Source organism: Mauremys mutica, chromosome 12 (assembly GCF_020497125.1).
Source record: "Mauremys mutica isolate MM-2020 ecotype Southern chromosome 12, ASM2049712v1, whole genome shotgun sequence".
Lineage (NCBI taxonomy): Eukaryota > Metazoa > Chordata > Testudines > Geoemydidae > Mauremys > Mauremys mutica.
This window is the reverse complement of record NC_059083.1, coordinates 35,124,788-35,140,488: the sequence shown is the minus strand read 5'-3', so window position 1 is coordinate 35,140,488 and position 15,701 is coordinate 35,124,788. Positions and strand designations below refer to the sequence as shown.

Sequence of the window (15,701 nt, the reverse complement as noted above, 5' to 3'; positions counted from 1 at the left end):
GAGAGACTGTGACTTTAGTTTTCACTGAAGAGCCTTTTTGTTTGTAACCCAGGACATCACCGGAGTGAATGTGATATAAACTTTTATAACTTTAAAACTACCAGAGCAACTTTTCTCAAACTCAACTCAGGCTGAGAATTCTTGAAGGCACCAGGGCATCTAGTGGTTAAGCATTGCAACAAATCTGACCATTACCTGTGCCAGTGGTATCCCCCGTTTTCAGCACAGGAAATATCACTGGAACTAGTAATACCTGTAAAACCTGAATGCACTTTTTAAATGTGTGTACTGTATCTGGGCAACTGGAAATCTTAGAAGGTGAAATTGACTTCTGTTGAGAGGGGTCACCTCACAGACCCATGCACTGCTTGAAGCACACTTAAACCTTATTCTGATTTAAGCGATGCATAATATTGGTGGCCCACGGCAGGAGGGTGAATGTATCTTTTAACCACTTATCAAGTAAAGCAGATGTTAGGTCAGGGGTCGGCAACCTTTCAGAAGTGCTGTGCCGAGTCTTCATTTATTCACTCTAATTTAAGATTTCGCATGCCAGTAATACATTTTAACATTTTTAGATCTCTTTCTAGAAATCTATAATATATAACTAAACTATTGTTGTATGTAAAGTAAATAAGGTTTTTAAAATGTTTAAGAAGCTTAATTTAAAATTAAATTAAAATGCAGAGCCCCCCGGACCAGTGGCCAGGACCCGGACAGTGTGAGTGCCACTGAAAATCAGCTCGTGTGCCACCTTCGGCACACGTGCCATAGGTTGCCTACCCCTGCGTTAGGTAATTTAACTAATTAAAAATGGCAGTAGACACCGTGCTAGAGTGTTTTTCTTTCCTTTCTTTCCAGCATTATTCATTTCTGGTCCTGTTTTTTGTTTGTTTCAGAAAAATATCTTTCAGCATTTGGTAAGTTCCATTTTCCTCTATTATTATGAAAAAGTAGACACTCCATAGTTAGTACTGAATATTCCTGACCATTATAAGCATGGTTCTCTCCCCTTTTCTAATATACCAAGTGAAAAGTATTTTAGCTTTATACTTAGGGTGCATAGTCTTTGGGCACAGGAAATATGAGTGTATTTGAGGTTATTGAGAGAAGGCATTTTTGAAATATAGTACTCAGAAAAACAGGTAGTCACCATAGTTTGAAACCACAGTGTTCTTGTAAGGATTGGAGCATTCAGATTTCTGATTTGGGTTTAATAAATATTTTTTTCCTGGCTATGAAAGTGGTACCAAGTTGTATTATATTAAGACTGGATGTATTTGGACAAGTCTTCAGCTGTTTTTGTACCTTTGTTTCAGTGCTCAGAAAAGCCCGAAGATTTGCAGGTAACTGAAATTGACATGTTACCAATGTCAAAATACCTTTCTTTCAAAGACCTCTGCTCCCTTTTCTTCTCAACATTAGCAGGATAAAAAAGTATTGGCTCTTAAGAGAGATGTAAGAGGCGATAATATAAAAATGCAAGTTACTGTTTAGCTCTTTTAGACTTGAGCGGTCAGCCAAATTTGGGGTCCTGCAGGTTGTTTGTTAGGAGGAAAAATTGATGTTGGAGTCGGCTGTTTCTTTGATGCAATCCTGTTTATTTACAAATACTGTACAAAATCCTGTATCTCTGAATACAGGAAGAGTCAAACAAGAGGAAATAGTTTCTTTTTGCACAGTCCCAGGCCTCTCTCAGCTAACATTCAGTCCACAAAAGTTTTGCTCTAGGCTTTTCCTCCGGGCCATGCTCCCAGTGTCTATTCAGGATGTGTCCTTCACTTTCTGCTTCTTATCTGTGTCTGTTACTGCTTTATTCTTCCTGCCTTTCTCTCACACGTACACCTCTACTGAAACAATACCCACGGAAACCCCTCAGCCCATATATGCCGCACTTTTTCTTGGGCCGTATCATTTGCTTGTGTTATTGATGGAAAACGCTATTGCTTCAGCTACGTGGTTACATAAAGGAGCTCAATTACTTTTCCCATTGATACAGGATAAAGAGCTCAGAGGAACAGAAGTAGGAGTCAGCAGTGTAGCACTTTTTTGCAAAAAAAGCAAACATCATGCTGGGATATATTAGCAGGAGTGTTTTAAGCAAGACACAAGAAGTAATTCTTCTGCTCTACGCCAGGCTGATTAGGCCTTAGCTGGAGCATTATGTCCAGTTCTAGGTGCCACATTTTTGGAAAGATATGGACAAATTGGAGAAAGTCCAGAGAAGAGCAACAAAAATGATTAAAGATCTAGAAAACATGACCTATGAGGGAAGTTTGAAAAAATTGGGTTTGTTTAGTCTGGAAAAGAGAAGGCTGAGGGGGGACATAAGTTTTCAAGTACATAAAAGACTGTTACAAGGAGAAGGGAGGTAAATTCTTCTTGTTAACATCTGAAGATGGGACAAGAAGCAATGGGCTTAAATTACAGCAAGGGAGGTTTAGGTTGGACATTAGGAAAAACTTCCTAATTGTCAGGGTGGTTAAGCAGTAGAATAAATTGCCTAGGGCAGCTGTGGAATCTCCATCACTGGAGGTTTTTAAAAGCAGTTTAGACAAACATCTGCCAGGGGTAGTCTAGATAATATTCTTCTTCGCCTTGCCACTAGTGCAGGGGACTGGATTAGATGACCTATTGAGGTCCCTTCCAGTCCTACACTTCTATGATTCTATTAAATCTAATGCATTGAGAGATCTGTGCCCTAATTTATTCCATCTGAGTAGAGTGAGGCCTCAGAAGGGAATATGTATCTAAATGCCTTGCTCCCATGTGGAGAATCATGCTTAAATCCATGACTTGTTAGACATAACTGTTATCCACCCACATTCAGCCCCAAAACACAAGCCAATCCAAATTTGGATGGGAGATCTCCTGTATCTGAAGTGTCCTGCCCCTGTGGTTCAAATATTGTCCCACCTCAGAACAAGACCATCTTGAAAGAATTGTTTTCTTATTCGGCTTTGAATGTTTAGCCACCTTAACATGTAGCTTAGCACTCAAACTGTAGTTCATCTAGCCAGGATGGGCAGGTATGGTGTCCCCGGAGCCAGCTCCAGGCACCAGACGAGGAAGCACGTGCCTGGGGCAGCACATTGGCCGGAATGTTGCTCCTTACAATCTTGGGGTGGCACAGTTTGGCCACCCTGCCGTGTTTTTTTGTTTTTTTTCTTGCTTCGGCAGTCCGGCTGCAATTTTTTTTTGCTTGGGAGGGGAGGGGCAAAAGAGCTAGAGCCATCCCTGGGTGTCCCTAGCCTCTGTTTGCCAGAAGCTGGGAATGGGTGACAGGGGATGGATCACTGGATGATCACCTGTTCTGTTCATTCCCTCTGGGGCACCTGGCACTGGCCGCTGTCGGGAGACAGGATACTGGGTTAGATGGACCTTTTGTTTGACCCCAGTGTGGCCATTCCTATGTTCTTAGTGTCAGTGCAATGAAAACACCCATGATTTAGATGCTTTAATAAATGCTCCTCTAGGAGCTACTGCAAATATCTACAATCACCGTTCTCAACATCTTTGATGTAAATAACATACAAAATGAGACAACTCAATATTTATGTGGGATGGAGATAAATCTGGGCCTTAAATGTTATCTCTAAATTATTTTCTTCCTATCATAGCTGGAGATAACTTTTAGTCTGGTAAACGGAGGGTGAGAGAAGAATAGGCTTTTTGAGGAGATGGATATTACACCCCGTTTTGTAGGTCCTGATATGGATAACTGAGAAGTTTGAGCAATGCTGCTATGAGCTGAGGCCAGAGAGATCTGATTGCAGGGATTCTATACAATTGGTTGGATTCTCTGAATTTCCTTTAGTGATGGTCACAAGGAGACAAGGCAGGTGATTTCTGTCTTTTAGGGCTAGATTTTCAATAGTTGGTCACATTGGCTCTGGAGCTCTGTTGAAAATTTGGCCAGCTCATTCTAGCAGATTTCTCATCCATAGCTAGGACAGGAGGGTCATTATATCCTCCTATTCCCTCTTCCACTTAACACCAGGGATATCACATTCACCTCCCTCATTACTCTCAGCCCTTCCTACATGCACAATATTAGCCATCCAAAAGAGGTAGGTCTGTTATCCCCAGCTGAATGTACCCAAATACCCCTCTTTCTCCAACTACTAGGTCTACCACAATCCCCTGTAATAGAAACCTAAAGATAAAACAAAACACAACAAAAACCAATTCCCTCCACACTGAACAAGTAGCCCCCCTTCCATCAAATGAGCAAATACCATTCCAAATGCTCTCTCCATAAATGAGCAAATGCCAAACACTCCTATCTTCTCACCATGCCCCCACCAAATACCCCACCCGCAAATAACTCCCTCCCAGAAATAGCTAATGAAAATATGCCTGATCATGTTTCCACTCCCTGTTCTTAGGAGGTGGCTGGAGGAGATGGGGGAGAAGATAGTCCTTCCTCTGGGGATACATGGATTTAAAGACCTCTTTCTCTAAATCTAGGACAACGAAACACTACTCATGAACTTCTGGTGCACAGATGCCTACTTTCAGCTTTCCCCAGGGGTGGTCCACCACTGCTCAGTCCTGCCCCTTCCCCCAAGACCCCACCCTCGCTCTGCCTCTTCCCACCCCTGCTGCTCCACCCCACCCCACCTCTTCCCAGCCCCACTCCACCCCCTCTCCCAAGCGTGCCCTGCCGTTGCTCCACTTCTTCCTCACCTCTCCTCTCCCTCCCCCCAGCACCTCCTGCATGCCACCAAACAGCTGATTGGCAGTGGGCAGGAGGTTCTGGAGGGGATGGAGAAAGAGCTGATCGGTGGGGTCTGCCAAACAGCTGATCGGCAGGTGGCCAATGGGTGCTGAGCACCCACTATTTTTTTCCCATGGGTGCTCGAGCCCCAGAGCACCCATAGAGTCAGCGCCTTTAGGCTAGTGTAAGGAAACCAATAACAATATGCTTATAAACCTGATCATTTAACTTGTAATTTTTGAAACTCTGCTACTTTTATGATGAAATGAACATGGGCTGAATAGAATGTGATGGCTTCCCAGATGTTATTAACTTGAAGGAATAATATATTTAAAATGACTAGTTGTGAATATGTAAATATTATTAAATATGTTTTTGGATTATCTATACCAAAAGGAAAACTCTCTTTCCTCCTTCCAGAGGATGTGACTCTGGATCCAGAAACAGCACATCCTGAACTCTGGGTCTCAGAGGACCTCAAAAGTGTGAACTGTGCAGTCATAACGGGAGAACAACCTAAAGATCTGGACATTGTTGATTCTTATCGCTGTGTCCTGGGCTCTGAGAGATTTAACTCTGGGAGACATTATTGGGAAGTGGAGCTTAAGAACAAGACTATGTGGCACTTGGGGGTTTGTGCTGACTCAGAAAACAGGGAGAGGTACAAAAATATAGCACCTGAAGGTGGCTACTGGGCCATAAGGTTGTGGAATGGAGAATACAAAGCCCTCTCCACTCCTCGGACAACAATCACCTTGGAAATGAAGCCCACGAGGGTTGGGATTTTTCTGGACTATGAGGCAGGAGAGCTCTCATTTTACAATTTGTGTGATGACTCCCATATCTACACTTTCAAATACAGCTTCTTCGGGACACTCCGGCCTTTCTTCAGTCCAGGTATACATGGATCTAAAGAGGATGCTCCCTTGACCATCTTCCCAGTGTGAAAGTAGGGAAAGATTAACAAGGATTTGAAGGGGATTTTAATGCATGTCAGTCAGTTAGCAAGAGTTATTACGACCTTGCAACTGATAACCAAATATGTAGACTGGTGTCTCCTAGAAGTGAGAAAAATAAGATAGCAGGATGGCTTATGTATAAACAAAATGCAGTTGTTGCTCATTATTGTCTGTATTATTGCTAGTTATTGTCTGTAACAAAGGTATAAATGCTTGCTGTAATTGTTTACCAGTTGAGAGACCTGTCCGGGACAGGGGCGACCCTGTGTCCTAGGGCACTCCCTCCCTCTATTGTAATTACTAGAGAAAGAATAAAGTATTTGATTTTGCTGCACCCAAAGAAAAAGCGAGAACTGAGTTTTTCTCCGACACCAGTTACAGACTGTCAATGAAGGACACATTGTCATTCACAACTACCATTACAATTTTCTAGCTATGTCAGATGTACATAGGAAAAAATGTTTGATAAGATGTCTGATGATGGGGAAATATCAAGTTGAGCTGGTTGAAAATTGAGAGACAAAATGTTTTTTCTTGGAAAATACCATTTCATCGATATCTGAACTTTCCATGGGAGTGTGTCAATTTCAACAAAACTTAGTTTAGAAAAAAACTTAAACAAGGCATTTCATTAATGTTTAATGCCCCTTTTGATACCTACGGAACAAAACATTTTGATTTTTTGTTTCAAAATGACCTTTGTTTAACATTTTATTGTATATAATATAATAAAAAGAATAAAGGCAAAATTTAAACAAAATCTTTTATTTAAATAGATTTCTACTAATCTTGCCAGGTCCCAGTCAAGCCATAGTTTCTCCTTCTGGGCTCTGCACATGGGACAGCACAAAGGGTCATAGTCCCCCTCTGTCCATGTGTCACAGTGCTGAGAGATGCAGCCCTGGCAGAAGTTGTGCCCACAGTCTACACTCGCCGGCTCTGTGAAATAGTTTCTGCAGATGGGACCTTTTGGAGTCCCTGTTCAGCAGTCCCTGAAGCCATGGCTGCTAGGAGCTTGGCTTCCGTTATCTCTGCCTTCTGCTCCAAATCAGAAGTGATTTTGCTGATAATGGAAGGTCCCTGCCTGACCTGCTATCAGCTGCTCTCCAGCACAGGTGCAGAAGGTGCAGAAAAAGGAAGGAGTAGAAGAAGGAATAGAGGAAAGATAAGAAAATAAGGAGGTTCGACCTACATAGGATGAGGAGGAGAAGAGGGTAGAGAAATAAAAAGGGAATGAAAAGGCAGGGGGAGGATAAAGTGGGTGATGAATACAAAAAGAAACAAATTTAGGTTGCTCTTAATCTGAAACGAGAATGTCTCAGACACATACAGATTTGCACTGAAATAACTAACGGGGTGAATTAAGACCATATAATTATGTCAGTGACAGTTGTGTGTGTCAATCTGACCTGGCTGTGCTGTGTTAGATGCTGAACAGTCTAACATTTCCTGAACTGCCGACTTACAGTCACTTCCTGGGTTAATATCAGAGGCATCTTGTGACCTGGGAACAAGTTGTGTCCTACTTGCTGCTGGCTGATTCTGACTGGGGCCGATCGGTATTTTCTCCTGTCTTCACCCAGAACATGAAGATTTCTGTACAGAGTGACCCTTGAACCGAAGGGTGATTTTTTTTTTGTGATAAGTTTTATGACTTCTCTGAGTCGACAGTTCACATCCACGCCCATTTCTAGGCTCCAGTAAAGCCTCAGGAAAAATGGATTTTGGTTATAAATTGTTCAAAACCACAAGCAGAAATGGCAAAGGAACAATTTGTGGCCCACACAGAGAAAATGTAACTAACACCACACGCAGTCAGTCAGTGTGTTTTGCCCTGACTAAGACAGAGCAGAGATGGTGACACAGCAGAGAGGAGAATGTGTTTGTTTTGGGGATGATTATTCATTTACTAATCTGACCCCATGGCTGCCCTGGGGACAAACTTGAATTCCACAGAGATGGGTAAATCTCCCGTTTTAAGTGCTGACAGGAACATGTTCGCTCCAGCAGAGATGTCCTGTGCTAATGAGCACAGTAGCATGTGATCCTGTCATGAGCGATTATATCCTAATGCCAGGACACAAGGGAAAAGAAATCACTTTGCCCACACAGCTTGATTCTGGCACTGCCTAACTGAAATTGCTTGACTTTTCAGCCTTAAGAACTTCCTTTTAAAGTAACAGGTTGAGGGTAATGTTGATATAAAGCCCTCCCAATTTTTCTGCTCTTCTATATAATTAGCTAATATGCAGCTATAATCCCCTCCGTTCTTGGCCCTTTTTCTCTCCAGCACTGAAATATGGCTGCACAATCGCTTGCTTTTCTCCCTTTTAGTCACATATTGAATTTTAATATAAAACCCCCAAAGCCATTGATAAAGTTTTCCGTTTAGGGATTACTAATATATTGTATGCATAAATATTGCTTATTTTTCCTCTAAATGCCCACTATCAATACCAAACCTTTCAGATTTTGCTTTTTTCCCTGTCTAGTTAGCCAATTTGTATAAATCTTCTGAGTTTTCCTCATATTCTCTTAATTATCAAATGCTGATATAAACTTGCCTCAACAGTCACTGGTCCTATAGCCTATCTCCCCCAAGTCACTGCAGCCCCAAACCCCATTCCCACCGATCAACTCTGTCCCCAAATTCCCCTTCCCGCTCAGCAAGCATTCGTATGTCTAATTTATTTTATTTCTAAAAAGTAGCTTGATGACACTTCCCCAAAATAACCCCCCCAATAACAACTAGGTGGGTGAAACCAGACAATCACTACGCTCGCGAACGAATTCACACAGGAAAATGCTAAAAGACAAAATAGGTGAACACTTTTCACAAAGTGATCACTCCATATCTGACCTCTCAGTCCCCATCCTCAAAGCAAACCTACCCAGCACTTTCAAAAGACAAGCCTGGGAGCTTAAATTCATAACTGCTAGACACCTAAAATCAAGGGCTGAACAGACACACTGGATTTATGGCTTATTAAGACAAGCTGTAACCCGCTACCCCTCTCTTTTTGTCCTATGACTGCAGAGGTGTTAATGGTCTGCCTTGAATGGTCACTTACAATATGTGCTAACTACTTATGCTAAACAATCTGTTCCACCTTGCACTGTGCTGTACCTTTCCCAGCCCTGCAGAAGAGCTCTGTGTGGCTCGGAAGCTTGTCTCTTTTATCAAGGGAAGTTGGTCCAATAAAATGTATTATCTCACCTGCCTTGTCCTCCGAGAGAGACAGAGTTTAGCTCTAGATTGGATACAAGCTACCACTGGCTGAAGGTTGGGTTGAACAGTGGCAACTGCACATGCCCTTGAGCTACTGAACTTCATGAGAAACGGTACACTCAAAAGCCCATTGGCTGACTTTTCTGGGCATGCTCAGTGTAATCAGTTTAACTCATGAGCGTTATGTAGGTGACTAACTTGAGACCTAGCTCCCTTTAAAAATGATGTTGGCAAGAGACAGTAGATGCCATGCCTTAGCTATGATGCATGTGCAGTGCTAGCACCAGTGCTGACTTTCATTTTTCTGAGTGGGTGCTTCCACCCCTGCTCTGCCCCAAGGCTCCGCCCCTTTCCCAAGACCCCACCCTCACTCTGCCTCTTCCCAACCTGCTCCGCCCCAGCTCTGTCCCCTCCCTGAGCACCTCCTACCCGCCACCAAACGCATCCACTATTTTTCTCCCATGGGTGCTCCAGCCCCAGAGCACCCACGGAGTCGGAGTCTATAAGTGCTAGAGATCCCTGTGCCCAGATCAGAGCCGTGGTTTGACCCTGCGACCCAAAACATCCAGGTATAGATACACACCCCTCCGCACTATTGCAAGAATCTTTGCACAAAATAGGCCTTGTGAGGTATCATTTAAAAATGAATCATTTGCTGCTCAACCAAACCATGGTGAAATGTTTACACTATACGAGTTCCCCCGTATGATGTTACTAGAACATGATCAAGACCAGACAGCCTTGCCTCAGTAAAGGTGTGACATAGCTCTGTCCTAAACAAAGGAATGCGTGTTTACCTCAATTTACCTATAAACAGGACTATCAAGACATCAGAGGGAGGAGATTGCAGGGAACAGAACAATTTGAATTTTAGCAAATATCAGCATGGGGAAAAAAAATCATCATGGAGCTTCCATCACCACATGACTCCACGTTGCCTTCCTCACATAAACTTTTCTTGGAGAAGTAACATTCAGGAGAATATGTTGCAAAGGTTTACTGGTGTATAAAGACGGAGGGGCTGAATCTCAGGTGATAAGCAATTGAATCAACTGTTTGGATACAATATTACTGTACTTATAAAAGTATATAGAGTGAAGTATTTTCTGAAAGCTAATGACACACTAGTGATTAATAGCATTGTTAAATGTCCATATTAATGCTATACGAGGAAATATGGACACCTAATGATATTATGCTTTAAAGTCTGTGGCCAGACAGGGAGAAATAGGTAGGAGAGAAGGCAACTATCTACCTGGCTGCAATGAAAGGTGAAATGCAAGTAGCGTGACCAGACAACAAATGTGAAAAATCGGGACAGGGTGGAGGGTAATAGGCACCTATATAAGACAAAGCCCCAAATATCAGGACTGTCCCTATAAAATTAGGACATCTGTTCACCCTAAATGCAAGGTTTAACCAAAAACAATGGAAGCCCCATTTACATAGAAATCAGCAGGGGGTTGGGAAGTCCACAGAAAGGGAAGTAGAGCATGAGGTCATCCTGCCTCTTAAAGCAAGGTCATTGAAATTTGGAAAACATAAGCAAGGACAGAAGCCGTCTTTGGGGTCCTTCACTAGACAGACACAAAGGAATAGATCTCTTGCAAGCTGAGAAAGATGGGACCAAGGGAGGGGTTGAAGTCTCTGGGAACTGAATATAGGTAAGAAATCCACTTAGGCAAAGGTCTTTCACCCAGCCCCTTGGGCTTCTGCAGAAGATCCCGACTGAGAGAAATTCAGCCCTGGCTGGCAAGAAGGAAGATTGCTGAGAGAAACCATCTTGAATAAAGCCTGTACCTCGCTAGATTCAGTTTTTGACTTTTAGATGCAAATTTTCACTTTCATTTGCTTGTAACCATCTCTACTTTTATTCCTTTTCTTGGCATCACTTAACCTATGACCTTTTGTTAATAAATTTGTTTGACATTGCACGTTGCAGAGCCCACAGTTTCGGGAAAATTCGGGACTGGGAGTGCGTTGGGGTCACCCTGCTGGTGGTAACCCAGGCTGGTAGAGAGCAGGGAGTGGGCCTGCTCTGTTGCTGGGGTCAGAGTGGCTGGACCAGGGTGGCAGTTATACACAGACACTCAGGCTGTGACCTGCATGCTGGTTGCTGACTGAACGTCTCAGGCAGGGAGTTACAGTAGCAAAACATTGTGAGGCTCTCAGGCTTACAGGGTCAGAGGTGATGCATCCTCGAACCCTCTGACAGATCCCCAGATCTGGGCAAAAAAACATTGGTGGAACCTCTCAACTTTGCAAAAAGCAGCTGCTGTCAGGGGGCTGTATCTCAGGAACCCCATATTCAAGTGCCCCAAATTTAGTTCACTCACCCTACCCCACGAACCCATGAGGTACACCAAATACCAAGAGCAATCCGAGTAACCATGCAGGTTTCAGAGCACTTTGAAGAGACCAGCATTAAACAGAAAGCTGGTCCTAACGACAGCAGAGGCTGGCAGCCTGCTACAATTTCTCTGCTGTGTGGAGTCTCTCAGGTCCAATATGATGTGAACTCTGTTTGAAACATTTGCCACACTATGGACATTTAGGAGGTCTCTATCCTGTATAGATTTGCAGAAGCCAGTTATGATCATTGCCCCAAGTGAAGAGTCACCCACATTCAGGTCCTCTTTGCCGTGTGGATTTTCTGATGTTTAATAAGATGTGAGCTCCGCTGGAAACTTTTCCCACAGTCCAGGCACTTATAGGGTCTCTCTCCTGTGTGGGTCCTCTGATGCGTAATAAGGTTTGAGTTGACACTAAAACTTTTCCCACAGTCCAAGCATTTATAGGGCTTCTCTCCTGTGTGGGTTCTCTGATGCACAATAAGGTGGGAACTCCGACTGAAGGTTTTCCCACAGTCCAAGCATTTAAAAGGTTTCTCTCCCGTATGGATTCTCTGATGCACAATAAGCTGTGAGCTCTGAACGAATGTTTCCCCACAGTCAGTGCACTTATAGGGCTCCTCTCCTGTGTGGATTCCCTGGTGTCTAATAAGGTGTGACTTCTGAGTGAAATTTTTCCCACAGATGAGGCACTTATGGGGTTTCTCTCCCAAATGGAGACTCTGATGTCTAATAAGGTGTGAGCTCTGAATAAAACTTTTCCCACAGTCAAGGCATTTATAGGGTCTCTCTCCTGTGTGGAGTCGTTGATGTGAAATAAGATCAGAGCTCTGAATGAAACTTTTCCCGCAGTCCAAGCATTTATAGGGTCGCTCTCCCGTGTGGTGTCGCCGGTGTGTAAGAAGGTTTGAGCTCAGGCTGAAACTTTTCCCACAGTCCAAGCATTTATAAGGTCGCTCTCCTGTGTGAGTTCTCTGGTGGGTAAGAAGGTTTGAGCTCAGATTGAAGCTTTTCCCACAGTCCAAGCACTTGAAGGGTCTTTCCCCTGTGAGCATTCTCTGCTGTCTAGGAGGGTGTGAGCTGTCATTAAAACTTTTCCCAAACTCAGTGGATGTGTTTTTTCTCTCTCCCATTTGGATTCCTTGCTGGGATATGGTTTCCTTGAGATTCCTGCAGCCTCTCCCACAACAAATAGATTTATCCACTATTTTCCTAGCTGCTTCTCTTACGACTCTGGAAGAAATTCCCTTCAGTTCTTCCTGATAACGTCCCATGCAGTTACACTTGCTGAGGATTTTCTGCTGAGGATTCTCCTCCTTTGTTCTCACTCACTGTCCTATCACCTGCTGAGAGAGAGAGACAGAGAGAAAGAGAGAGGAGTCATTCTGTGGGCCGGAAAGAAAGGAGAACAGCAAAGAGTGGAAACACAACATAATAACTGTTTAGGATATTGAGGAATTGGATTCTGCCTCCCCATCCCATCCAAACACTCAGGGGGAAACTAAGTCAGGGGGGAAACTCCTGCCAGCTGTCAGTTAGGACAGGTGGAAAGCCAGGAGTATATGATGTATGCAGTGCAGTGTAGCCGTGTCGGTCCCAGGGTATTAAAGAAACAAGGTGGGTGAGGTAACATCTTTTATTGGACCAACTTCCGCTGGGGAGAGAGACAAGTTCATGAGTGCATGATGACACCTACTGGTTCAACGCTGGTTGGACTGAGGTGAAGCAGAACTGGGGGAGTCTGTTCACAAATAGAACTGGGTTAATTTTTTTGACCAGAGTTTATTTGCTGAAGAACATAATTTCAGTCGACCTGAAACTATTTGTGAATTTGATAGAACTCACCAACTAGTTTCAGTCCCTCCACGCACCCCAAAATTGTGGAGGGACCGAGGCACCTTTCATAAAATGGCCAGAAGAGAAGATATTGGTGCCTTCTTTGTAACCTTTACCCTGGCGGCTAGGAGGCTCGCTTGGGATGTGGAGAAGGGATTTGAATGTGGGTCTCCCAACATTGCAGGAGTACTAAAGTCTTTGGCTAACAATGTAAAAAATTCAGGCCTTAGTTCTAATCAGAATTTGTCTGGCTTTAACTTCCAGCCATTAGTTTTTGTTATGCCTTTCTCCGCTAGATGAAAGAAATTTTAAGTACCTGATATTTTCTCCCTGTAATTAAGTCAATAATTCATGGCAATAATTCTGCAAAATTGAGGGAATTGTCTATTATTCAACAATTATAGGTGGTAAAACATCAGTGAATACGGAGATTTTTTTTTATCAGGATTGATAAGTGAGCGAGAAAATGAGGCAAATCTAGGAAAATGTACATATCTTCACTAATTAAACAAAAAACCCAGCAAAATCTGATCAGTTTTTATATTAATAATGCATATGTAGATGAAAACAATAAGCAATATTTACACAGATCAATAATGTATAAATACAGAGAAACGGATCAAAATCAGATAGGATTTTATATCCAAATTCAATAAGAGCAAAAATATGAAGGATGGTCCAGCAGTGTTTGATTATTGGAGAGAAAAGTGGCCAGAGAAGATACTTATAAAGAGAAGCATCAGAATTGGAGGGTTTGGGTTTTTTTTTCTATATTACCCTCAAAAACGAGATTAAGAAAATGTTATTAAGGTTGCAAAGTCCAACACTAACAGCTAGACTGTGCCAGAATAAAGGGTATTTGGGGAATATCGATTTCGTCCAGTGCATTATACTGTAATACAATCTCTAATGCTAGAATCACATACTGCACTGTTCATTAACACAGGACCTTGCCTCCTTGTAGCTGGGAGGTATTTGCTGCAGGAAATATGTCCCTGTCAGCAGCTGAATAGTGAAGAGATTTCTGAGGAATTCAAGGGGGAGGGGGAACCCCAGGGCTGGGAGGGAGGATGGCTGGGAAGTAATGGGTTTGGTTTTTAAAGGAAGAACATCCACCATTCCACAAACACACCCTCCCCATTCCCCTCACTGCTTTTCCTTCGGTTCTGCCTCCTTATTCACCCCCTTCCCTTTCTGACAAGCCAGAAACACAAAGGGGAAAACCCAGTGGGTGGGTCTCCCCTTCCCTGTTTCCCCTCCTGAATCCCCCAGTTTGCCCCCACCCCACCCCGGAGCAGATTCCCCCACAAAGGGCTGCTGCTAAGGAGAGATCAACCCCCCAGGCAACTTCACACAGCTGCCAGATCCAAGTCTCCGGGGGCCCTTTGCGCAGTCACTTTCCTGCCCGTCCCTCCATCACCTGGAGTCTCCGGCTCAGGAGCTGGTGTTGGCAGAGCTTGGGGAGGCCCCGGGGGGGCTAGATCCAAAAAGTCCCACCTTGGGCTGGGCACAGAAGGAGCTTTAATGAAGGTCTCGCCCCTGCCCAGACCCGGCTGGGGAGCAGCAGCTGCTGGTTCCTCCCCAGATGACAAGGGAGGAGACAGCAGCTTCTGACCCAGGAAGATAAACAGAGCCAGAGCAAACACAGCTTCCCCTCCCCTCCTCCCTGAGCAAGAACCAGAGCCCTCTGGATACAGCAGCTGATGACGCTTTCAGCCCCTGAACCTAGCTCAGCCCTGGCCCAGGAAAGATCTGGGGCCAGAGCCCTTCTCTCTCTGCCCTTGAACTCCAGAAACCTGCAGAGCAAATAGCAGACAGATCAGTGCCACTGAGAAACGTGTCCCCTGCAGCTCGGGGCACCGGGCAGCCTCTCTAGGGCCAGGATCCAGGGCTTAATCTGTAATGTAAGAGGGGCTGGGGGGCTCAAGCAATTTTTTTACTTTCATAACTGATGCAACAAGCCTAAAGGCTCAGCCCTGGCACAAATTAAGCACTGCCAGGGCCAGGCCCCCATTGCCCTGTGTCCCCTCTGATTTTGGAGACCCCGGGAACAATCCCCAGTCCCCATAGAAATCCCCCTTGTCTGCTCTCCCTGGGATAGTGAAGTCACCCCCTTTCCATCTCACATTGAGGTAGATGCTTCAATGCACAAGGTGGCTGCACCCAGGGGTCTGTGCAGGGGGGGCAAGCAGGGACGTGGGATCCCCCAATCTGCAGGGGCACAGAACTCCTCTGGGCCGGGGTGGGGTGATCCAGCTCCTCCTGCTGGGGGGGAGAGCAAACTCCACCAGCCCCAGAGCTGCATGCATCAGGGAGAACCAGGCCCTCCGGCCACAGGGGGTGGGGAGCAGGGGCAGCTCTAGGAATCCGGCCGCCCCAAGCATTTTGCTGGCAGGGCGGCAGACAGCTCCGGCGGACCTTCCGCAGTCATGCCTGCGGGAGGTCCACCAGAGCCGCGGGACCAGCAGACCCTCCACAGTCATGCCTGCGGGAGGTCCACCCGAGCCGCGGGACCAGAGGACCCTCCACAGTCATGCCTGCGGGAGGTCCGCTGGTCCCGCGGCTCCGGTGGAGCTTCCGCAGGCATGACTGCGGAAGGTCCGCCG

General features: G+C 44.7%; 2 protein-coding genes across 3 annotated transcripts in view; one reads left to right on the top strand and one right to left on the bottom strand.

Moving 5' to 3' along the window:
• The window catches only part of LOC123346700 (butyrophilin subfamily 1 member A1-like), a 44,642-nt gene extending 38,840 nt beyond the window's left edge, over positions 1 to 5,802 (top strand). Inside the window, exons 8-10 of the mRNA XM_044984175.1 lie at positions 862 to 920; positions 1,320 to 1,346; positions 5,141 to 5,802. Of these exons, the coding sequence (XP_044840110.1) occupies positions 862 to 920; positions 1,320 to 1,346; positions 5,141 to 5,667 (613 nt within the window). The 3' untranslated portion in view covers positions 5,668 to 5,802. The remainder of the gene's footprint in view (positions 1 to 861; positions 921 to 1,319; positions 1,347 to 5,140) is intronic.
• A 3,520-nt stretch (positions 5,803 to 9,322) lies between these two features.
• LOC123345270 (zinc finger protein 239-like) lies at positions 9,323 to 14,671 on the bottom strand. 2 transcript variants are annotated; one of them, XM_044982025.1, is made up of 2 exons: positions 14,516 to 14,671; positions 9,323 to 12,605 (listed from the first exon to the last, which is right to left on the bottom strand). In XM_044982025.1, the coding sequence occupies exon 2, from the start codon at positions 12,531 to 12,533 to the stop codon at positions 11,535 to 11,537; it is 999 nt and encodes a 332-aa protein (XP_044837960.1). In that variant the 5' UTR covers positions 12,534 to 12,605; positions 14,516 to 14,671; the 3' UTR covers positions 9,323 to 11,534. The 2 variants fall into 2 exon arrangements, with proteins under 2 accessions (XP_044837960.1, XP_044837961.1); XM_044982026.1 differs by having other exon boundaries at positions 9,323 to 12,602.
• Positions 14,672 to 15,701: the final 1,030 nt, after the last annotated feature.